This window comes from Macaca fascicularis, chromosome 8 (genome assembly GCF_037993035.2).
Source record: "Macaca fascicularis isolate 582-1 chromosome 8, T2T-MFA8v1.1".
Classification (NCBI taxonomy): Eukaryota; Metazoa; Chordata; class Mammalia; order Primates; family Cercopithecidae; genus Macaca; species Macaca fascicularis.
In genome coordinates this window covers 153763591-153781053 of record NC_088382.1, presented here as the reverse complement: position 1 = coordinate 153781053, position 17463 = coordinate 153763591, and the positions used below count along the sequence as shown (strand labels likewise).

Below are 17463 nucleotides of genomic sequence, written 5' to 3'. Positions count from 1 at the left end.
AATAAGTCACAGAAACTTTTATTGGAAAGAAATGAGCTGCAGCAAAGTGACACTCAGTGCACGCGGCCAAATGGGCGAGGTGGGGGTACAGGTGGGCACCAGGGGCCGGCCCAAGACCAGAGCTGGTGACCGCCGGGGCCTGTTTGCGGGGCCTCCGGCCACAGACCCTTTGGGCTGGAGTGTGCAGGCCCAGTAGAAATACAAAAATAAACTCTGTGGTCCAGCTCTCCCTGCTGTGGCAGTTCATTTGGGCAGGGCAGTCACTCTTCCCACCAGGCCCCGTGCTGCCGAGTCCGGCCACAGCACGGGCAGCAGGAGTCTGAGGGGTGAGTGGGCATCCACAGGATGGAGCCAAAGGGCTAGGCAGGTATGGCCTTGGGCAGTGCCAGGACTGTGGCAGCGCCAGGGTCTGGCCAGCAGCTGGGGAGGCCCCAGGGGCCTCTCAGGCGGGCAGGTCCAGGCATTGGTTGAAGCTGGATGAAGCTGGGGCCTCGGCTCCTCCTCATCAAATACAGATCACTGGGACCCTGGGCGGAGGTTGGCACACGGTGGGCCTTTAGGAGCCACCACTTAGACCATGTAGAGGAGGCCCCCACCCTGTTGCACCCACTCCAGGTTTCAGGGACCCGGGTCATGGCCCCCATCACACACCTGTCCTCCTCCATGGTGTTGGTCTCCTCGGCCCCACCCTCACTGCCTCCGCTCCTGCTTTCTTCCTCCAACTCCTCCTCCCCCAGCTCCATGTCCAGCTCATTGCCTGCCTCTGAGGGCGTGTAGGTGGAGCCACTGAGGGGAGGCAGGAAAACCAGTTTTAGGACCCCCTACCCAGGCCTGCTGCTGGCCCCAGGAAGGATGTTCAGGGAGGACAAAGCTGGGTGGAGATGGCACAGCTGGTGAAGTTGTATCGGCCCAACAGGGAGGTGGGGGAGGAGGCAGATGGTGCCCACCTGATGGAACGGCAGCTGAAGAAAACAATTCGCTTGAGCCGCTTATTGTAGAAGAAGTAGTTGAAGGACCAGAGGCTACCATCCTCCCCGAAGGGGTCTGAGTCCAAGTCTGGGTTATAGCTGGGGAGTATAGGGTGACAGGTGGTGTGAGGGATGGGGGCCCACCTGCAGGGATGCTGGCTCACCTGCAGGGATGGGGGCCCACCTGCAGGGATGCCGGCCCACCTGTAGATGTCACATTCAGCCAGGCAGATCTCCTCATCCACCGCGTTCCACAGCTGTGGTTTCAGGGCCTTGAAGTCCTCCCGCACAGCTGAGAACAGACTGCAGTTGACTGCATTCACCACCTAGAGCAGGTCACAATCAGGCTGACAGGAGCCCGGGGCTACCGAAAGTGGGGAAGAACAGTGGGGTGGCTGTGGGTCCCTTCCCTCCACCTGACCCTCACCCAGCTAAGGCTGGGCTCCCGGCTGAACTCATGGCTGCGGGCTGTGCTGAAGTCATAGTCAGGCCTGAAGGACTCATTGAGCGTGGCAATCAGGTAGAAGAGGGTCTTGCGGCTGCACTTGTCACTGAGGGGGCCCTCGTCCTCGCCGCCTTGGCTTTTGCTGAGTCTGCACAGAGAGAAGCATCAACTGGGCCCATCACCTCCCCTCAACCCCCAGCCCCAGGCAGCCCCCACTATGGCTCACCTACTGGGGCTGAGGCCTGAAGTCTGGGGTGGAGAGAGTGCCTCCAGCACGTGGGGCTGGCCCTCCTGGCAGAACTGCTTGAACATGTGTTTGTCATCTCCTGCCATCTTACATGAGTAGCTCTCAATCCTATAGGATGCAGAGAGGACCATGAAGCATGCTTCCCCCAGGTTCCACTGAAGGGCGGGGCAGTGTGACCTCCGAGATGCCAGCCCCGCGCGCCCCCCCGCCCTGCCTCACCTGCCGATGATGTGGGCGTCTCCGGTCTCCACAGTCAGCTGTGAGTTGATGGCTTCAAAGCTCGAGTTCTCCAACAGCTTCATGTCCTTGAGAAGGGGGCTTCGTGCTCCAGAGAAGCTAGTGTTGCCTGGGGAGTGACAGGCCAGACCATGGGTATCTATCTGGCCCCTTGGGGCCCTGCCTTCAGCCCTCCTACCCACTAAGTGGAGCCGCTGGGAACAAGCTGAGTCTGGCCTCTGTCCAGGCTGCACATCAGGAATTCCCCTCTCTGCCCCGCCAGGAGAGGTGACGAGATCTTGTTTTACCTGAGGGTGGCAAGTCCAGGCTCCAGGTCAGCCACACCCCCTGCAGAACACGCGAGTTCTGGGACTAGGCTAGGACCACCGGGGACCCTGCTCACCCTGGGGCTGCTGGTTGAGTTTGTCGCTCAGCATTGCCATTGCCATTCCCCATCCCCACCCCCACCCCCACCCCCACCCCGAAAGAACAGCTCCAGCCACCATGGGGGTAACTCTTGAGTCCGCAACGGGACATGACTTTTGCAGTCTCCCTCAGGCTGGCTGGGCTCCTCAGCCAGGGTAAGAGGCTGCATCCCAGTTAGGAACCAGGACACCTGGGGCTCCGGGCTCTGCAGTCACCTGGGCGGGCGCTCTTTCGTTCTGGCTGGTTTCTGGCCCGGGGAGAGGAAAGCTAGAGGTTCCTCCACTTTACCCGGAAAAAGCGCCTAGTTTCTCCAGACGCCTAGGAGGGCGGTCCCTCGACCCCGCTGGGGCGCTGCAGAGTCGCCAGGCAGCGCCCGCCGGGGCCAGGTAGGGCACCCGCCGAGCCGCGGTGGAACTACAAATCCCAGGAGGCAGCGCGCCGCGCGAGGCCTGCTGGGGGCTGTGGTTCCGGAGGCCCGAGACAGCGCGGGGCTCAGGGCGGACACCCACCCACCTGCCTGGCTGGGTTAGATCTGGCCTCGCCGGGTCGGGTCTGGCTGGGGTGGGTCGCTCCGCGTTGGTGCCGGTGCGCAGGCGGGGGCGGGCTCCGCGCAGCGCGGGCTCCTCAAGATCGGAGGGCGGCGCCGCGGCCTCCGCTCGGGCCGCACTGTATCCGGGGGAAGAAGCTCCGCGGCGACGTCCCGTTACTCCTGGCCCTGCCGGCCCATCCGGGCTGCCACCGCGACATAGCCTCGCCCCCCTGCACAGAGCCCGCTCTCGCGACCGACCTGCCGCCGACCGCCACAGAGCGCCCCAGCGAGTCAGCGAGCCCAGCGAGCTAGCGACCTCCGCCTCCCCCGACCGGACAACAACAAGCGTCCGCCAGGCCCGGCCCCGCGCCTCTGAATGGCCCGCTCCAGTCGCCGGGATCGAGAGCTCGAATAGCAATCGGGTGCCTTACCCGCCACTCAGTTCTCCTTTCTATGTCTACAGGTTGTGGAGTCTGTCTGTCACTCCTCTCGCCGTACTAACCCGCCCATCCCCAGCGCTCATTGGCCATGGCCTCTCTCGCTCCGCCCCTGAGGGGGTCGACCCCTTAACCAGAGAGGCACGGGCCAACCTAGTGCGTCGTGTGGGCGTGGCGGGGGCTGCGGTCTGCGGGCGAAGGTGGCTGCCCATTGGAGGTCCCGGAAGCGATGTGCAGCTGCCGCCAGGCGCTGGGATAGTCGCTGGCCGTCTGCATCTCCACCCGCCGAGCCCCTGGGGCGAAGAGGCAGCGTGTGCCTTCAGTTGTGGCTGGTGCTTCGGCCCCTTACCCTTCGCCCCCAAAGACTAGCTCAAACGTGAGCGCCTCCGCCGCCCTGCCCCTGCCTCGTACACGCCGCCAGCCTCGCCCAGCCCGTGGGCCGTGTCCATTTCTGGTCAAAGCCAGCGGGGCAGGCTTGGCCAGGGTGCACAACTCGGCGCCGTCCCAAGGCCGACGCTCTGTGCGCGCCCGGAACCCTAGGCTTGCGGCCAGGGTTTCCGACGGGCGGAGACGCTTAGCGGCCAGATCCCACGGAAGCGCGCTCGGAGGGCCGGGACCCGGCCGGACCGGAGATGGCGCCGCCAGCGGGCGGGGCGGCGGCGGCCTCGGACTTGGGCTCGGCCGCAGTGCTCTTGACTGTGCACGCCGCTGTGAGGCCGCTGGGCGCCAGGCCAGACGCCGAGGCACAGCTGCGGAGACTCCAGCTGAGCGCGGACCCTGAGCGGCCTGGGCGCTTCCGGCTGGAGCTGCTGGACGCGGGACCCGGGGCGGTGAGTGGGGGCGGAGGGCGCGGAGTCAGTCCTCTTGGCCCGGGCAGGGCACGGAGCCCAAAGCCAGGCCCCTCCGCTTGCCATCTGGGTACCCTTAAGCAGTTACGTTTCTTTGCTTCTCTTTTCTTGTCCGTGAAATGGGGGTGATGCTGGGACCTACTTTACAGGACTATTGTGAAGATTTGATGATAGGCGTACAGGACTTAGGACCTTGAAATGGTCTATAAATGTTATCTTGTGTTTCTTTGCTCATCGTGCGATGTAGGGCGGGGGAACGCCCTGAGCCTGGACTCTCCCCCTTCTCAGGTCAATTTGGAGTGGCCCCTGGAGTCAGTCTCCTACACCATCCGAGGCCCCACCCAGCACGAGCTGCAGCCTCCGCCAGGAGGACCTGGAACCCTCAGCCTGCACTTCCTCAACCCTCAGGAAGCTCAGCGGTGGGCAGTCCTAGTCCGAGGTGCCACCGTGGAAGGACAGAATGGTCAGTGCCCTGTAATGGATACTCATTTCGAATAGCCTTGGCCCCCCAGTCCTGGTTGGGGAAGTTGGATCCACCTTCCAACTTGGAGTACTTGGAGTGGCTCCTGGAGTCAGTCTCCTGCACCATCTGAGGGCCCAGCCAGTACGAGCTGCAGCCTCCACCAGGAAGCCCTGGAACCTCAGCCTGCACTTCCTTAACCCTCAGGAAACATGAGAGGCAAGCATGAAGGGGCGGAGCAGGCAGGGTCAGGACCTGTGTGAGAAGACATCATCCCAAGAGCAGCAGGAGGGTGACAAGAGTGGGAGAGTGACAGACTCAAGACTGAGAGTTCTGTAGTGGCAAGGGTTGTGCAGATAGGGTTGGGGAGAAGGGTGTTTCCAGAGATGCTTAGAAGATGGAATTAGTGGCTGGGTGGGGTGGCTCACGCCTGTAATCCCAGCACTTTGGGAGGCCGAAGTGGGTGGTTCACCTGAGGTCAGGAGTTCGAGACCAGCCTGGTCAACATGGTGAAACCAAACTCTGTCTCTACTAAAAATACAAAAATTAGCCAGGCATGGTGGCGTGCACCTGTAGTCCCAGCTAATTGGGGAGGCTGAGGCAGGAGAATCACTTGAATCTGGAGGCAAAGGTTGCAGTGAGCTGAGATCGTGCCGCTGCACTCCAGCCTGGTGACAGAGGGAGACTCTGTCTCAAAAAAAAAAAAAAAAAAAAAAAGATGGAATTAGCTGAGTTTCATGGTTGCTTGGGAGGTTTTCTGCAGACAAAGCCTCCCTCTATCACCCAGAATGGAGTGCAGTAGTGTGATCCTAACTCACTGGAGCCTTGAACTCCTGGGCTCAGGTGATCCTCCTGCTTCAGCCTAAGTAGCTGAGGTTATGGGCGTGAGCCACTGCCCATGGTTGCTTAAATGGAAGAGTTAGCTGTTGAGACTGAGAAACATGAAGGACTAGGTAGTATGGGGCTCCCAGAGGGCAGCCCACAAACAGATAAGCAGAGCTGCCATAGGGGTCGGAAGACAGCCAGACAGGGATGTAAGAGAGGCTCAAGCAACTCAGTGTTTAGAAAGGAGCTAGGCTCTCTTTAGTCATTCACCAAGCATATGTATTCAGCAGCTGCTCTGTCCCAGGTACTCCTCTGGCATGAACAAAACTTCCAATCCCTATCCTATTGGAGCTTGCATTTTTAGAGGGGAGGAGGCAGACATATAAAATAAGTACAGGGCTGGGCAACATACCAAACATTTAAAAATATAGCTGAGTGGGCCGGGCGCGGTGGTTCACGCCTGTAATCACAGCACTTTGGGAGGCCAATGTGGGCAGATCATGAGGTCAGGAGATCAAGACCATCCTGGCTAACATGGTGAAACCCCATCTCTACTAAAAATACAAAAAAAAAAAAAAAAAAAATTAGCCAGGCATGGTGGTGGCGGGGACCTGTAGTCCCAGTTACTCGGGAGGCTGAGGCAGAAGAATGGCGTGAACCTGGGAGGTGGAGCTTGCAGTGAGCCGAGATCTCACCACTGCACTCCAGCCTGGGCGAGAGCTAGACTCCGTCTCACCAAAAAAAAAAAAAAAAAAAAAAAAATTAACTGAGTGTAGTGGTGTCTGCCTGTAATCCCAGCTATTTGGGAGGTTGAGATGGGAGGATCACTTGAGCCCAGGGGTTCTAGGCTGCAGTAAACTGTGATCGTGCCACTGCACTCCAGCCTGGGTGACAGAGCGAGATCCTGTCTCCAAAAAAAAATAATAATAATAATAAAATTACCGTAGAGTTTTTTAAAAAAGAAAGTCTGTTAGATGGTGTGGGACTGGGAATGGTGGAGCTGGGAGGATTGCTTTTTAAAACGGTGGCAGGGGCACAGTGGCTCATGCCTGTAATTCCGGCACTTTGGGAAGCCGAGGCAGGTAGATCACTGGAGGTCGGGAGTTAAAGACCAGTCTGACCAACATGGAGAAATCCTCTCTCTACTAAAAATACAAAATTAGCCAGGTGTGGTGGTGCATGCCTGTAATCCCAGCTATCCGGGAGGGTGAGGCAGGAGAATCGCCTGAACCCAGGAGGCAGTGGTTGCAGTGAGCCGAGATCACACCATTGCACTCCAGCCTGGGCCACAAGTGAAACTCCGTCTCAAAATAAAAACAAAAACAAAAAAAACGGTGGCAGGGGAAGGCCTCATTGAGGCAACACTGGAATGAAATGTGACGGTCATGGCATGAACCATGTGACCAAGGAAGCAGCAAAGAAACCCCGAGGTGAGCATGTGCAGGTGATCCTTGGGGCTCACTGGGTGCCAGGACCGAACAGCGCTGGGTGCATGGAAGGCCCTGCTTATCCTAGTAGGGAGACAGTATGAATACAGTGGGCCTGGGATCATCACAGGAGCTGTGTTAGCACTGGGTGGGGACCCCCCATTGCAGTGGGCTGGGCCTCACACGGGGGTGGGGTAAGAAGGGGAGTCAGCAGGGTGCCCAGCTCTGAAGACGCCTAGGGCAGTGGCTTGTCTGGAGTGCTGGCAGCCCAAGTGTGGGTCAGGGAGTCCGGAGAGGGGAGGTCTCCAAGGGCTCCAAGAGGCCACCCAGACTGCAGGGGCACTGAGGGCCTGCTTTGGTTCTGCTGTGAGGCATCCCTGGCTGGCAGAAAGGGCCAGGCACCAAAGGGTTTGAAAGGGCTCTAAAGGCACCAAAGGGTTTGAAAGGGCTCTAATTCCCAAAAATGAACTAAGTGCAGCTCCAGCACTAACAGAAGTCTGGCAGGGGCCTCTGAGGGGCTTGCCAGAGCTAAGGCTGGGAGAAGGTGTGGCTTGAAGTATGGCCTGAGGCAGGACCCTGGCATGGGCTGAGGTGAGGGAGAAGGCAAAGGTCCTGGAAAACCAAGGGCCCAGAGGCCTGGACAGAGGCCACAGCATAGCCCACCCATATCTTAACTGTAGGCAGCAGCAGCAGCAGCTCACCGCCAGCCCTGGGCCCAGAAACATGCCCCGTCTCCCTGCCCAGTCCCCCGGAAGTCCCCACACCTGAGGCAGATCTTCCTAGGAGCCCTGGAAACTTGATGGAGAGAGGTACAGGTGTGGAGGGGGGTGTTGGGGGATAGCAGACAGTCCCCAGTGGTGACAGCTGTCCTTTCCTTGCCCTACAGAAGAGCTGGTAGGGAATCTGGCCCGGGCCATTGCAGGTGGAGACGAGAAGGGGGCAGCCCAAGCGGCAGCCATCCTGGCCCAGCATCGTGTGGCCCTCAGCGTTCAGCTTCAGGAGGCCTGCTTCCCACCTGGCCCCATCAGGTGAGGCCTGGGGCTTCTTCCTCACCTTGTCCTTGTGACCCTCCCAGGTCCTCCATCCATCCCTCAACCCACATTCTGGCACAGGCTGCAGGTCACACTTGAAGACGCTGCCTCTGCCGCATCCACCGCGTCCTCTGCGCACGTTGCCCTGCAGGTCCACCCCCACTGCACCGTTGCAGCTCTCCAGGAGCAGGTGGGCACAGGGTCTGGGGAGCTCTGCCAGGGGGCAGGGCAGCCTAGGTGACATCATCTGCCCTGATTGCTCTGGCCGCAGGTGTTCTCAGAGCTCGGTTTCCCACCAGCTGTGCAACGCTGGGTCATTGGGCGGTGCCTGTGTGTGCCTGAGCGCAGCCTTGCCTCCTATGGAGTTCGGCAGGATGGGGACCCTGCTTTCCTCTACTTGCTGTCAGCTCCTCGAGAAGCCCCAGGTCAGTCCTCGATGGGGGTGGGGTGTGGGAGGTGGGGTGCAGCCCGCCAGTCCTGAGCTCCACCCCCTCAGCCACAGGACCTAGCCCTCAGCGCCCCCAGAAGATGGACGGGGAAGTTGGACGCTTGTTTCCCTCATCATTGGGGCTACCCCCAGGCCCCCAGCCAGCTGCCTCCAGCCTGCCCAGTCCTCTCCAGGTGGGCACGGGACTGGGCAGGGTGGGTCAGGACAGCCATGGGCATTGGAAAGAGCAGGGAAGCAACAACTGTCTCTCTTCCCCCAGCCCAGCTGGCCCTGCCCTTCCTGCACCTTCATCAATGCCCCAAGCCGCCCTGGCTGTGAGATGTGTAGCACCCAGAGGCCCTGCACTTGGGATCCCCTTGCAGCTTCCACCTAGCAACCACCAGAGGTACCAGAGGTGGCTCAGGCAGGGGAGGTGGCACGGCAGAACCTACAGGAATGACCCAGCTCCACCCCCACAGGTTACAAGGGGAGAGTGGCCCTTCCCTCATAGGCCCGACGTCTCCAGGTCCCCGCCGAACTCAGGGGACCTCTACTGACTGCTTGCTGGGACAGAGTCACCAGGGTTGGGGGAAGGGCCACAAACTGAAACCATTAAAGACACTTACAAGCCAGCAAGTGTCCCTTTCGTGGCATCTCTGCAGACCTGCCCCAACCTAGCCAGCACTACCGAGACACCCTCATCAGCAGGTGGGGCTCCCCCAGCCAGACCCCAGTGGTACCAAAGAGTAGACCTGGACCCTAAGCCTCAGTGGTCAGGAAAGCATGGCATGGGGATCTCTTCCCAGACTCCAGAGGCCTACAGAGCCCCCCACCCAGCTGCTCACCACTGGGCTGAGGCTGCTGGGGTGTGCCACACACTGAGCCACAGCCCCCACCACTGACCTTGTCTCCTGTCTACCCTGGTCCCCCAGGCCTGCGCCTCTCCTGCCTGCAGCCCTATTGGCACCACCTTTCTCCCATTCAGCTCTTGCCTTCCCTGGACTCTGGCCACCACTCCCCTCAGCTCTTGCAGCTAGGATACCAGCAATGAAAACGGGTGTTTTCCTTCCCCTCCTAGGGACGAGGGAAGCTCAGGAGCTAAGTCCTACACCAGGTCACTGGGCCAGTGCTGGATCATGTCTCTGTGAGCCTCGTAGATAGCATCCACTGTCTCCCTCCCTCAGCAGCATGCTCCTATGGGAACCCAGCCACTGCCAGCTTCTGGCCAGGACCTACCACCCAGCTGCCCTGTGGACTGCTAGGAGGGGCCACTCTATGACACACATCCTGCCCATCTACTTGACCCCTTCACCTGGCTGGGAGCTATCCCCTTCCTCTCAGCCCAGTCCAGCAATAGCCCCTGCCCTAGACCAGGCCTTTTCCCTGTTGAAATGCTGCCGAGGTTCCCTGCTGCCATCAGAATGGGGCCAAGTGGTTCAACACCTTGACACTTGGCTGTTCATTCCAACAGGTCCCTGGGCCACATCCTGCCTAGCCAGGCCCTTTTCAGCTCTGTGCCCAGACACACCCCATCCCACCCCACCAAATGCTGCCACTTCCTCTAACATCCAGTTGTCTGCTTTCTGTTCCACACCCACCATCTGCACTCCCAGCTACCAGATAGTGCAGGGCATTGCTGGCCACACTGAATGGGACATCCTGGGAGCCTTGTGAAGGCAAGGGTCTTGGTATCAGAGTCCCTTGCAAACCTGCACTCCTTCCATATAATAGCTCAAATATGACAGTTCAAATATGTACATTGAGAAACTTAATTTATTCCCATGAAGGGGGCTGAAGGAGGGCCCAGAGCTAGGGCCTGGTCTCCTGTCCCCTTGCCTCTTTTTCCAGACAAACAGGGGTTAGCCAGCTGAGGCTGAACAGGCCTGGGATGGCTCTTGGGCTTGACGGCCTGTTCTGGCAGGATGGCAAGCAGACACTGGACAGGGTCACTTGGGCGGCCGATACGCCAGCTTCCGACTCTTTAGGACTGACCACTTGTGCCGCTTCATGATGAAGATCAGGGGCACTAGCAGAGCCGCCATCATCAACATCTGGGGACGAGGAAGGCTCAGAGAAGGGAGTGGGGAGCAGCCCTGCCCAGCTCTCAGCCCTTCTCTGATACCCACCATGGCCTTCTCCCAACCCTTTTACCTTGAGCCCCATGCGTTTTCGATGGTCGTGCGCTGGCTCAGATGCCCAGCGCAGGAAGGTGCACACGTCCTTCGCTATCTGAGACATGGTAGCTGGGGTGCCTGGCCAAGGACAAGCAATGAGGGCTATTCTCACACTCATGTCCAACCTGGGATAACACACCCCCTCTGTGGAGCAGACACGGGCCCCTACCCAAGGCATCAAAGGCACAGTACCCTCCACCGGACATACGCAAGACTGAAGGACTGAAGGAGCCCAAAAGCCTCCTGAGATATGCACAGAAGACACCCCAGACAAGAAGTGGGCAGGACCTCCTGGGCCCAGGAACACAGGGGAAGCATCCCTGGGGGTAGTGGAGAAGTATTCAACATGCTCACTGCCAGACTGGAGGCCTCTTACCATCGTCAAACTCCAGGACATCTGTGTAGATGGGAGGGGCCATGGAAATGGCCTGGCCAGGAAAGTAGGGGTTGAAGTAGAGACCTTCCCGCAGTGACACCCCGGTGGGTGGCTCGCAGTAGCCCGTGAGCAGGGAGAAGATGTAGTCCTCACCACCATGCCTAGGACCAGATAGATCCATGGCTCCTTAGTCCCAAGCACAAGTCAGCCCTTCCCCCACCTCTCCGGCACCACCCCGTGGGCAGCCCGTGTACCTAGCTAGCACGATGTAGCTGAGGTCAGGGGGCAATGCTCCGTTGTTGGCAGCTCGAGCAGCCTCATTGTTGGGGTATGGTTTTGGGAAATAGTCGAACAGTTTCCCTGGCCGCATGAACATCTCCCCATTTTCATCGGGGCCATCTTGAACCTCCACCTGCCACCGAGAACCTCATCACAACCCTACCATCTCACCACAGTGGGAGCCCTGAGCCCTGGGTCCCAGGCATCCCCAGACCCCACACCTCCGCAGCCAGCGCCTTAGCTTCATCCTCCGTGTAGCACACGCCCACCAGGTGTCGGTAAGCCACGAAGTCCATGCTGTGGCAGGAGGAGCACACCTGCTTATATACCTGGAAACCCCTCCGGATGCTGGAGGGAGGGAAAGGGTTAGGAACGCTGAAGATTCCACCTCACCAGCTCCACCCAGAACCTCCCCCTGCCAGTCAGCCAGCCAGCTGCATACCTGGTGTGGTCCAAGGAAGAGAGGAAGCCACTGTGAGACCACGGATAACTGGGGGGGTGCAGCTCCAGGTCACTGGCACTCACAGCCGAATGCAGAGCCACAGCCAGCCCCGCACCCCCTGCCGCCAGCATGCCCAGCGCTGACAACATCACCTTTCGGCCTCGGGAAAGGCCAGACTTCGACGACAAGGCCACTGCCTGCAAGATCTCCGCTCAGCGCCTGCCAGGACACCACCCAGCCCTACCTGCGGATCTGACTCTCAGCGGCCACCTCTCCACCCAGCAACGGCCACCTCCTGCAGGGCACCAGACGCACACCCTGTCCCACTACCCACGCCATCCCTCTCCGTCGCTGACCCCTAGATCGTGATTCGCTCTCAGGAGGGGGGTGTTCCTGCATCCTCAGCCGGGGATCAGACCGAAGTGACCAAGGGTGCTGGGGCAGGCCAAGGTCACAAGCAGCTGGCCGAGGTCAGGCTGGGGTCACTTCAGGACGCGGGCCCAGTTTGGACAGCCAGCCCCAAGAGTCGTCCTGGGCGCGCCATCCGGGAAAGCCCCCGCCCCGCCACGAAAGCGAGCCCGTCCAGCCGACCCCCACGCTCGGGACGGGGCGCCCTGCCGTTCGGAGAGGTAGGCGTCCAGCTCCGATCCCACACGCTCAAGGTCAGCAGGCAGCGGGGAGCGGGGGCGCTGGGTGGCCGGGACCGCTTCCGCGCTGCCCTGGCCCGCGCCCGCAGCCTCCCCGCCGTGACCTTCACGGGGATGCGGGACCGCTCGGAGGCCGAGGCCCGGCCCAGCGCTCACCTGAGGTGTCCGTAGCGGGAGCTGCCCGGGCCGCGCGCTGCACAGCAGACCCCGGGCACGCGCGCCCGGGAGCCCCGCGCCCCGCGGGCCCAACACTACCCCGCGAAGCGAAACCGCAGCTGCCGCCATCTTGGCCTCCTCCGCGCGGCCGCCACTCCCGTCGGCCCCTGGGGCGCCACTAGAGTCAAAACCTCGCGACAGCCGGGGAGCGCGGGGCGGGGACGGGCGTGGGGGCGGGGCCTGTCGGGTGGGCGGGGACGAAGCGTGCTGGCCCGGGTCGCGTCAGTCAGTGGCAGGGGTACCGCCTGCCTCGCCGCACTCTTCGGGTTGTCGTGGAAACTGGCGCTGGGGCGGGGCCCCGTCGCGTCTCTCTGTTGCCGTGACAGCGCCCCGCCCCGTCCGGCGTTTCCCACGCCGCCTCCAAGACCCCAACGCTCGTTTTCTCCACGTTCCCAGGCTGCGCGATGGCCGGGTGGAGGCTGCCCCTCCAGGTTGAGGACCTCCAGAGAAAGTGCGGCTTGGGGGGCAGCCCGGCGGAAGGCACGGGCGGGGGTCTCGGCCGCAGGCAGCGCCTGGCAGCAGGAGACTGGTCCCCCAGGCTGAGCGCCCTGTTTTCCTTCATTCACTTGACAAGGGTTTATTAGGGATTAGTCATGCGCAGAAACGGGTGCGGGAGCCGCGAGCGGGACGATCCAGGCTCCTCTAGAAGCTCCTCATGGCCCGACGCCTGGCGCGCGCCTGGGGTCCTAGCGCTTTGGGAAGCTGAGGCGGGAGGATCGCTTGAGCCCTGGAGGTTGAGGCTGCAGTGAGCCGAGATCGCCACTGCACTCCAGCCTGGGACACAGAGCGAGACCTTGTCCCAAAAAAGTAAGTAAATATGATCTTGTTATGTGGGAATATTTTTATTATAAAATATTTTAAAAGTAAGCAAAGATCGGGCGCGGTGGCTCACGCCTGTAATCCCAGCACTTTGGGAGGGTGGGGAGGGCAGATCACAAGGTCAAGAGATGGAGACCATCCTGGTCAACATGGTGGAACCTTGTCTCTACTGAAAACACAAAAATTAGCCAGGCGTGGTGGTGCGCGCCTGTAGTCCCAGCTACTCTGGGAAGCTGAGGCAGGAGAATCACCTGAACCCGGGAGGTGGAGGTTGCAGTGGGTAGAGATCCAGCCACAGCACTCCAGCCTGGGTGACAGAGGGAGACTCCGTCTCAAAAAAAAAAAAAAAAAAAAAAAAAAAAAAAAAAAGCAAATAAACTTTAAAAACTAGGCTGGGTGCGGTGGCTCACGCCTGTAATCCCAGCACTTTGGGAGGCCGTGGTGGGCAGATCATCTGAGGTTGTGAGTTTGAGACCAGCCTGACCAACGTGGAGAAACCCTGTGTTATATGTAAAATGTTTATTTAGAAACAGAATGCTTGTTCCCTGGTACCATAAGGAAAGATCAGCGTTCAGACAAAAATTCTCTCAGCAAGTCAGTTTTACTTTCTGCAGAAAGGGTGCTCCTCATGGATGGAACAATGGCGAGAGCACACCTGAATAAAGGAGGGAAGCAACTTTTATCCCTTACCGCAGCTTGTCCCTGCTACTGTGTCCTGTCTCCATTGGCTAGAGCCAGAGCGCACAATCTAAACTAAAACCTGACTGGCTAATAATTTAAAACTTTTCTAAATAGGTAAAGGCAAGGGAGAACAGAGGAAAAGAGGAAGTTGCTTATGCCAAATAGGGAAGGGGCATAGGCTGCGAGCTGGAACGTGCCTGTGAGCACGTCCAGCACAACTATTTTGGTTAAGGTACAAGGACATAGAATGTACTACCTGCCTGTGAGCATGTTTAACAGCTACATGGGATAGAGCTTAAAGAATTCTGAGCACAAAGCAAGGAGGCTTGAAGGAAGTTAGTCTGTAAAAGAAACTATTACTTCTAACACTTATGATTTATTCTTTAACAAGAAGGGAAACTGTGAAGAGGAAACTTTTTACTTTCTACACCCCATCTCTACTAAAAATACATCTCTACTAAAATTAGCCAGGTGTGGTGGCACATGCTTGTAATCCCAGCTACTCCGGAGGCTGAGGCAGGAGAAGCGCTTGAACCCAGGAGGCCAAGCTTGTGGTGAGCAGAGATGGCACTATTGCACTCCAGCCTGGCGACAAGAACGAAACTGTCTCAAGAAAAAATAAAATAAAATAAAAATTAAAAACTAGTTGTGAGTGAAAATGGAGAAGGACCCCTAAAAAATGTGTCCACCCCTCACCCAATAACAGCAAGAAAAACATAGCAAAAATGATCAGAATCAACTTTTACAGAGCTATGGAAATTAATCAAAGGCTTTCATCATCCCAGGGGGTGTTATTCAATTAAACAGGTGACTATCAGTAAGAACAGTGGCCTTTAAGGGCTGTAGCTTTCCCTGCCTGGTTTAACCCTGTCCTCCAGCTCTGTGGTAATCTTGGAAATAAGAAGCCACATTTCCTAGTTAATGTGGGAGCAAAATGCCCTCATTCTTATAGAACCTCAGTTATTGAACGTGTCTGATGGCTCCCTGGAAGACTCCTACCACATCAACTCAGGGCTTGCCCAGTGCCAGCTGCCTGAGGTGATGGGTAACAGTTGCCACAAACAATAGACTAAACAAAAAGCTAAAAAGGAAGAGCAAGGGAATGAGATGTCCACAGGAGCTTTGAAAAGCCCAAAACATTTTTGGGAATACAAGTCATACACACACGGAGGACTATGGATGTGCTCGGGAGAGGCCTGAAAAGGCCCTAAACTTTCACCTCTGGCTGACCTTGAGGCTCTATACAAAGGGAAGTCTGAGGAAGAGAAATTTAAAAAAAGAAAGAAATACGAACTGGGCCTCAGAGACCTGTGGAACACTATTAAGCGTACCAACATGTGCATAATTTCAGTCCTAGGAGTAGACTAGACAGAGAAAGGAGTAAGAATACTTAAAAAAAAAATAATGGCCAAGGCTGGGCGCGGTGGCTCATGCCTGTAATCCCAGCACTTCGGGAGGCCGAGGCAGGCAGATCACCTGAGTCTGAGAGTTCAAAACCAGTCTGACCAACATGAAGAAACCTCCACTCCACTAAAAATATAAAATTAGCCAGGCATGGTGGTGCATACCTGTAATCCCAGCTACTTGGGAAGCTGAGGCAGGAGAATTGCTTGAACCTGGGAGGTGGAGGTTGCAGTGAGCCAAGATTGCACCATTGCACTGCAGCCTGGGCAACAAGAGCGAAACTCTGTCTCAAAAAAAGAAAATAAGGCCAAAAACGTGCCAGATTTCATGAAAAACATGAATCTGCACATCTAGTTTTTTTGTTCAACAAACACTAAGTAGAATAAACTAAAGGAGACATATAACAAATTGTTGAAAGACAATGAATCTTGAAAGCAGCAAGAGAGAAGTGACTCATCACATAAAAATTATTGGCTGGGCGCAGTGGCTCACTCCTCTAATCTTAGCACTTTGGGAGGCCAAGGCAGGCAGATCACCTGAGGTCTGGAGTTCAAGACCAGACTGGCCAATATGGCAAAACCCCATCTCTACTAAAAACACACAAAAAATTAGCCAGGCATGGTGGCACACACCTATAATCCCAGCTACTCCAGAGGCTGAGGCAGGAGAATCGCTTGAACCCGGGAGGCAAAGGTTGCAGTGAGCCGAGATTGTGCCATTGCTCTCCAGCCTGGGCGACAAGAGTGAAACTCCTTCTCAGAAAAAAAATAATAACAAATACAAAAGAAAGAAAGAAAAAGAATTCTCAACAAAATTAACAAAAGATTTCTCCTCTCAAACCATGGAGGCTTGCTGGGTGAAGTGGCTAACGCCAGTAATCCCAAGCACGTTGGGAGGCCAAAGCAGGCGGATCACCTGAGGTCAGGAGTTTGAGAACAGTCTGGCTAAAATGGTGAAACAGTTGGAAGACTTATATCTCCCAATTTCAAAACTTGATTATTGTAGGTTTATAGTAAAGTAAATTTTAGTACTGATAGGCCGGGCGCGGTGGCTCAAGCCTGTAATCCCAGCACTTTGGGAGGCCGAGACGGGCGGATCACGAGGTCAGGAGATCGAGACCATCCTGGCTAACACGGTGAAACCCCGTCTCTACTAAAAAATACAAAAAAAAAAAAAAAAAACTAGCCGGGCGCAGTGGCGGGCGCCTGTAGTCCCAGGTACTCCGGGAGGCTGAGGCAGGAGAATGGCGTGAACCCGGGAGGCAGAGCTTGCAGTGAGCTGAGATCCGGCCACTGCACTCCAGCCTGGGTGGCAGAGCGAGACTCCGTCTCAAAAAAAAAAAAAAAAAAAAAGCAAAAAAAAAATTTTAGTACTGATAGAAGGATAGGCATATAGATCAATGGAATAGAATTGACAGTCCACAAATAAAGTCTGTGACTATACATCTATGGTCATTTGATTTTTTTAACGAGGGAACTGAGACCAATGGAGAAAGAGTCTCCCCAACAAACGGTTCTGGGACAATTGGATATTCAAATGCAAACAGGGCCGGGCATGCTGGCTGATGCCTATAATCCCAGCACTTTGGGACACCAAGGCAGGTAGATTGCTTGTGCCCAGACCAGCCTGGGCAAAATGGCAAAACACTGTCTTAAAAAAAAAAAAAAAAGCCAAGGGTGGTGCACACCTGTGGTCCCAGCTACTCAGGTGGGTGAGGTGGGAGCATCACCTGAGCCTGGGGAGGTCAAAGCTGCAATGAGCTGTGATCATGCCACTGCACTCCAGCCTAGGCAACAGAGTTGAGACCCTATCTCAAAACAAACAAAACGGCCAGGCATGGTGGCTCATGCCTGTAATCCCAGCACTTTGGGAGGTCGAGGCAGCTGGATCACCTGAGGTCAGGGGTTCAAAACCAGTCTGACCAACATGAAGAAACCTCGACTCCACTAAAAATACAAAATTAGCCAGGTGTGGTGGCGCATGCCTGTAATCCCAGCACTTTGGGAGGCCAAAGCGGGCAGATCACCTGAGGTCGAGAGTTCGAAACCAGACTGACCAACATGGAGAAACCCCATCTCTACTAAAAATACAAAATTAGCCGGGCGTGGTGATGCATGCCTGTAATCCCAGTTATTCGGG

General features: G+C 57.2%; 3 protein-coding genes and 1 long non-coding RNA gene across 31 annotated transcripts; 2 read left to right on the top strand and 2 right to left on the bottom strand.

The window, feature by feature from the left end:
* Positions 1-2: 2 nt before the first annotated feature.
* MAF1 (MAF1 homolog, negative regulator of RNA polymerase III) lies at positions 3-3182 on the bottom strand. Of its 8 annotated transcripts, none has more exons than XM_045399361.3 (9): positions 2518-3182; positions 2185-2224; positions 1880-2006; positions 1640-1768; positions 1396-1561; positions 1173-1294; positions 948-1067; positions 652-786; positions 3-527 (listed from the first exon to the last, which is right to left on the bottom strand). In XM_045399361.3, the coding sequence occupies exons 3-9, from the start codon at positions 1960-1962 to the stop codon at positions 506-508; spliced, it is 777 nt and encodes a 258-aa protein (XP_045255296.1). In that variant the 5' UTR covers positions 1963-2006; positions 2185-2224; positions 2518-3182; the 3' UTR covers positions 3-505. The 8 variants fall into 8 exon arrangements, with proteins under 8 accessions (XP_045255296.1, XP_045255295.1, XP_045255294.1 ...); XM_045399360.2 differs by having other exon boundaries at positions 2812-3182; XM_045399359.2 differs by having other exon boundaries at positions 2816-3182.
* Positions 3183-3880: 698 nt separating this feature from the next.
* On the top strand, positions 3881-8918 carry SHARPIN (SHANK associated RH domain interactor). 20 transcript variants are annotated; one of them, XM_073999741.1, is made up of 9 exons: positions 3881-4098; positions 4405-4579; positions 7509-7637; positions 7718-7856; positions 7941-8049; positions 8131-8284; positions 8362-8480; positions 8572-8692; positions 8766-8918. In XM_073999741.1, the coding sequence occupies exons 1-8, from the start codon at positions 3901-3903 to the stop codon at positions 8623-8625; spliced, it is 1077 nt and encodes a 358-aa protein (XP_073855842.1). In that variant the 5' UTR covers positions 3881-3900; the 3' UTR covers positions 8626-8692; positions 8766-8918. The 20 variants fall into 20 exon arrangements, with proteins under 20 accessions (XP_073855842.1, XP_073855838.1, XP_073855840.1 ...); XM_073999737.1 differs by having other exon boundaries at positions 8567-8692; XM_073999739.1 differs by having other exon boundaries at positions 8356-8480.
* A 1123-nt stretch (positions 8919-10041) lies between these two features.
* CYC1 (cytochrome c1) lies at positions 10042-12513 on the bottom strand. Of its 2 annotated transcripts, none has more exons than XM_045399356.2 (7): positions 12361-12513; positions 11558-11776; positions 11337-11463; positions 11091-11248; positions 10837-10997; positions 10438-10538; positions 10042-10337 (listed from the first exon to the last, which is right to left on the bottom strand). In XM_045399356.2, exons 2-7 carry the CDS (start codon positions 11704-11706, stop codon positions 10233-10235), a joined length of 801 nt encoding a protein of 266 aa, XP_045255291.2. In that variant the 5' UTR covers positions 11707-11776; positions 12361-12513; the 3' UTR covers positions 10042-10232. The 2 variants fall into 2 exon arrangements, with proteins under 2 accessions (XP_045255291.2, XP_005564373.2); XM_005564316.4 differs by having other exon boundaries at positions 11558-11754.
* Positions 12514-13025: 512 nt separating this feature from the next.
* Positions 13026-14564, top strand: LOC135964843 (uncharacterized). Its single transcript, XR_010577588.2, has 2 exons — positions 13026-13227; positions 14388-14564. It is a non-coding gene; the product is annotated as an uncharacterized lncRNA (long non-coding RNA).
* The last annotated feature ends 2899 nt before the right edge of the window (positions 14565-17463 follow it).

Bases quoted from the DNA above. Each gene is read 5' to 3' on its own strand.
- MAF1 (XM_045399361.3), bottom strand. From the start codon at position 1,962: ATGAAGCTGTTGGAGAACTCGAGCTTTGAAGCCATCAACTCACAGCTG. The intron at 1,295-1,395 runs GTGAGGGTCAGG...GACCTGCTCTAG, and splicing joins GGGAGCCCAGCCTTAGCTGG to GTGGTGAATGCAGTCAACTG. The intron at 1,068-1,172 runs GTGGGCCGGCAT...TATACTCCCCAG, and splicing joins GCTGAATGTGACATCTACAG to CTATAACCCAGACTTGGACT.
- SHARPIN (XM_005564323.4), top strand. From the start codon at position 3,901: ATGGCGCCGCCAGCGGGCGGGGCGGCGGCGGCCTCGGACTTGGGCTCG. The intron at 4,099-4,404 runs GTGAGTGGGGGC...CCCCCTTCTCAG, and splicing joins TGGACGCGGGACCCGGGGCG to GTCAATTTGGAGTGGCCCCT. The intron at 7,638-7,714 runs GTACAGGTGTGG...CTTGCCCTACAG, and splicing joins TGGAAACTTGATGGAGAGAG to AAGAGCTGGTAGGGAATCTG.
- CYC1 (XM_005564316.4), bottom strand. From the start codon at position 12,489: ATGGCGGCAGCTGCGGTTTCGCTTCGCGGGGTAGTGTTGGGCCCGCGG. The intron at 11,464-11,557 runs GTATGCAGCTGG...CCCTCCCTCCAG, and splicing joins TCTTCCTTGGACCACACCAG to CATCCGGAGGGGTTTCCAGG. The intron at 10,998-11,090 runs GTACACGGGCTG...ATCTGGTCCTAG, and splicing joins AGCTACATCGTGCTAGCTAG to GCATGGTGGTGAGGACTACA.